The sequence below is a fragment of the Asparagus officinalis genome, chromosome 8, assembly GCF_001876935.1.
Source record: "Asparagus officinalis chromosome 8, Aspof.V1, whole genome shotgun sequence".
Classification (NCBI taxonomy): domain Eukaryota; kingdom Viridiplantae; phylum Streptophyta; class Magnoliopsida; order Asparagales; family Asparagaceae; genus Asparagus; species Asparagus officinalis.
The window spans coordinates 130,939,041-130,943,905 of record NC_033801.1 but is presented as its reverse complement, the minus strand read 5'-3'; the positions used below and the strand labels follow the sequence as shown (position 1 = coordinate 130,943,905).

At 43.7% G+C, this 4,865-nt stretch overlaps 1 protein-coding gene across 1 annotated transcript; it reads right to left on the bottom strand.

The window, feature by feature from the left end:
• Positions 2,442-3,500, bottom strand: LOC109821969. The gene has a single exon (XM_020388122.1). It carries the CDS (start codon positions 3,498-3,500, stop codon positions 2,442-2,444), a length of 1,059 nt encoding a protein of 352 aa, XP_020243711.1.

Sequence of the window (4,865 nt, the reverse complement as noted above, 5' to 3'; positions counted from 1 at the left end):
TTCACCTGCTGACATATTAGGCATTTGGACACAAATCGGGCTATCTCCATCTTCATTCCTGGCCACCAGTAGTGTTCTCTCAGGTCTCGATACATCTTTGTTCCTCCTGGATGAATAGAAAGCACTGAACTGTGCGCCTCCTCTAACAGCTCTCTTCTAACATCGCCCTTAGGCACACATAACCTACCTCGAAATCGCAAGGATCCATCCTCATGTATTTGTAGATCAGTTCTCTCCCCAGACTCCATCTATTTCTTAAATTTTTGATATCGAGTATCCTCAAACTGGGTAGCCTTGATCCGGTCCACCAGGGTTGACTGTAACTGCAAACTCATCAACTGTCTCTCTACTCCAGGCAATATAACCCCCATGTTCATCCTCCAAAACTCAGCTAGCAACTCCTGCTGTCTGGTGAGTATCATCGCCATAGGCTTCCTGCTCAAATGATCTGGCACTACATTAACCCGTCCTGGGTGATATTGTAAATCAAGATCATAATCCGCCATAAGCTCTAACCACCTACGTTGCCTCATGTTGAGCTCTTTCTGGGTGAAGATATACTTCAAACTTTTGTGATCTATGTACACCTCCACTCTCTGCCCTAAAAGATAGTGCCGCCATAGCTTCAATGCAAAAATAATCGCCGCCAATTCCAGATCATGAACTGGGTAATTCCTCTCATGCGTCTTCAGCTGTCTAGACGCATAAGCTACTACCTTTTCATGTTGCATCAAAACACAACCTAAACCCAAACCAGAAGCATCTGTGTGCACTACAAATCCTCCTGACTCATCCGGGATTGTCAAAACAGGTGCTGACGTCAACTTCTTCTTTAACTCCTCAAATGCTGCTTGACACTCTGGAGCCCACACAAACTTGACCTCCTTCCGAGTCAGCCTAGTAAGTGGTTCTGCAATCTTAGCGAAATCTTTTATGAATTTACTATAGTATCCAGCCATCCCCAAGAAACTTCGTACTTCTGTCACAGATGTAGGTGGATCCAATCTCAACACCGCATCAACCTTCTTCGGGTCCACAGAGATACCCGCTCCTAAAATTACATGCCCCAGAAAAGACACTTGCTCCAGCCAAAACTCACACTTGTTTAATTTTCCATAAAGCTTCTCCTTCCGTAGGATTTGCAACACCGTCCGTAGATGTTCTGCATGATCTTCCTTGGTCTTGGAGTACACAAGAATGTCATCGATGAATACCACAACAAATTGGTCAAGATACTAGGAAAACACCTTGTTCATCAAGCTCATAAATGTAGATGGAGCATTTGTCACTTTGAATGGCATCACCAAAAACTCATAGTGTCCATACCTTGTTCGGAATGCGGTCTTGGGTATATCTTCCTTCCTTACCTTTAGCTGATGATAACCTGACCTGAGGTCCAGCTTAGAAAACACCCTAGCTCCTCCGAGCTGATCGAAAAGATCATCAATCCTGGGAATTGGGTATTTGTTTTTGATAGTAACCCGATTCAATTCCCTGTAGTCAATACACATTTGTTTGCTACCATCTAGCTTTGGCACTAACACCACTGGTGCTCCCCAAGGTGAAGTACTAAGCCTGATAAATTTCTTATCAAGATACTCCTGAACTTGCTTTCGCAACTCCTCTAAATCTGCTATCGGCATCCGATAGGGTGGTTTTGAGATGGGTGCAACCCCTGGAATAAGATCAATGACGAACTCTATATCTCTATCTGGTGGTAGACCGGGCAACTCATCAGGAAAAACATCAAGGAATTCCTCGACAATTTCTGGTATGGGCTTCTCCTCTACCTCTATACAGGTTAATACTACATCCATGCTGGCTCGATGCTCTGGCTGCTCCATCACTTTGCTTCCGCTCATGAATTCAAACTCTGGGTGACCTGGTATCTTGAACACAATGCTTCGGCGTCGGCAATCGATCGTCGCATGGAAGTTGTAGAGCCAATCCATCCCCAAAATGACATCGAACCCGTTAGTGTCAATCACCAACAAGTCTGCAACTAGCTCCCTACCACAAACTACCATTGGGCATCTCTTACACTCCCTACTAGATATTAACACCCCACTACCGGTATGTATACTCCAGCTTGCATCTAAACTATCACAGGGTATGGTGTGTCGTGCAACGAACTGAGCAGATATAAAACAGTGCGATGCCCCGGAATCAAACAGGGTAAATGCATGGACTGAATAAACCAAAATGATACCTGTAACTACATCACCAGATGCCTCTGCCTGCTCAGCGGTAAGTGTCATAACCAGACCCTGTCTCTGCTGCCGTTGAGCTTGCTGACCGTATTATCCTGGGCGTCCCTACTAATACTATGGCTGATATGACTGCTCGAAATGAGGACCTCTCCACTATCTTTGGCCTTGAAATTGCTGACCCCTCTGATGTCCTTGAAACATCTGCTGCTGCGTGGGAAGTGGTGGCCTCAACTATTGCCCACCCGGTCTAGCCTGCCTTGCTGGCACTATCGCTCCGCCTGAATATCCTCCTAAAACTCCTTTACTGGGACAAGTGGAAAGCTGATGATCTACCGCCCCACATGCTAGGCACAACCCGTTAGCTCTCCTGCAGTCCTTCATTAAGTGCCCCGGCTTGCTGCAGAAATGACAAATCATGTTGGTTGGTTGTGGAGCTGGTCTTGGAGTCCCTATCTGCTGGCGCTTGGCTGGTGCTCCTCCGGTTTGAGGCTTCTGCTGGTTACCTCCCGAGTTCTGTCCTACAGGGCGCTTGTTTGCCCCTCTCTTCACTGAGTTCATGATCCCAATCAGCTGTTCTGCTTTCCGAGCTGCCTCTAGGACATCCGTATAAGTCTCAACCCCCTTCTGACTATAAATCTGAGTCTGGATCTCAAAATTTAGACCCTGCATGAATCTTTGTCCCTTATCCACCTCATTGGACACCATCCCAGGGGCAAACCTGCTGAGCTTGGCAAACTCTGCTGCATACTCATCTACAGTACTGGCTCTCTGTCTCAGCATAACAAACTGTCTATGCATCTCAAGACGAGCTATCTTCGGGAAAAATGCCTCTACAGTACTGGCTCTCTGTCTCAGCATAACAAACCGTCTATGCATCTCAAGACGAGCTATCTTCGGGAAAAATGCCTCTAGGAAACTCTCTTGGAATGTCTCCCATGAAACTGGCTTTGGCAGCTTCTCCTCCTCTGCATCCCACCATGTTCTAGCTATATTACTAAGTTGCAGCTGCACAATATCGACTCGGTCTTCATCTGGTATCTTAGCTGCCCTCAATAGGCGATCCATGGTTTGCAACCACATCTCGGCCTCATATCCGCCTTCAGTCCCAGCAAAGTGTTGTGGGTTAAGCTTCCGAAAATCGGACACATTACCCAACCTTGCAACCTGTCGCTGCTCGTCCCTTTGGCGATTATGAGCTACCAGCTCCCTAATCGCTTCTTCAAGATCAGCCTGATCGACTTGGTGTCCTGTAGGGACAACTAGAGCTGGGGGTCGACGGGTTGGGGCCATAGCGATCACCTAAAAAAAGAGGGGTCGAGTTTAGGACTGGAGAATCACGAAAAATAGGAGTCAAAGGATGTATTTCTGAAAAGAAAAGGACGCATTCTATACATGCTCTATTTTTGGCTCAATCTTAGTTTCTACGTGTATACAGGACGAGACAACAATTTCTATACCTAGCTCTGATACCAATAAAAACCTTGTCACGCCCCGGTTCCAAAATATAATAGTTTGGAGCATGACTCGGCCGGCAATGCAACCATATGGTCACATTCACGCCTCTAGATCATCTTGTATACAGATAAAACCAAAACTATACCAAAGAGCTTGCAACCAAGATAATAAAAAGGAATGTATAGATAAAGAAATATCAGAAATTTCCATAGTTCTATGACAAGTCCACAAATCTCTAAAGAGAAAGGAAAAAAATACACCATAGTCCGGAGAACCACTTGTGACAAAGGGAAAACCTAAACAAAAAAAAACTACCTAAATCAACTGAACTGGAGAACTGATAGAAGGAGCTGTAATCACTACAGCTGAGCCTGCTCCTCGAAATACTCTCGGTCCTACGAAGAAAGAACAGTTCCCGAATCTGGGGCATACAAACCACAGGGGAGTCAGAAAACTCCCAACAAGCATGTAAAATGAAGGGATAGTGCACGTGTAAGTGTAAATGGCATATAAAGGAAAAATAAATTATAAATAAATAGTGATAAAAGAAATTTACAAACCATAGAGATCAAACAATGTCTATCATCAAACACACAAGCAGATTTATTATTATTTTAAAAGTTATTTGAATCAGAGAAGAATATTTTCATGTATATAAATCGGTTTCCTCGATTAAATTTTTAGTGACTGTGCATGAAATGTTATGCACTAACCACAGAGTTACCGTGGAATGACTTCTGTAAAACTATGAAATAACCGTGACCCAGAACATGTCTAATCAAGAGGAGTGCATCGTCTAGTCGATGCTATAGTAATAATAGTAATAATCAAGGAAAACTCCTCACATCGGGATATCGATGTCGAGGGTATAGCCATGCTATGATAACACGTTTATAAATCATAGTTCTTGACGGAAGTCGTCTTCATGCATAGTCAACCCTATCAAATGTCACTAGGTGATTAAACATAGCATCCTGTGATCCAATAAGCATCAAGAAATCAAACAATATCCTAAATGTCACTAGGTGATTAAACATAGCATCCTGTGATCCAATAAGCATCAAGAAATCAAACAATATCCTCATTAACTTTAACAAAAAGAAAATAAGTAATTAGCATAATTATTTAGTATCAAAGCGGCCAAACTGATTTTTATTTGGCCATAGAAAAGTGCAAAAACTGATTTTTGTTTTATCAGAA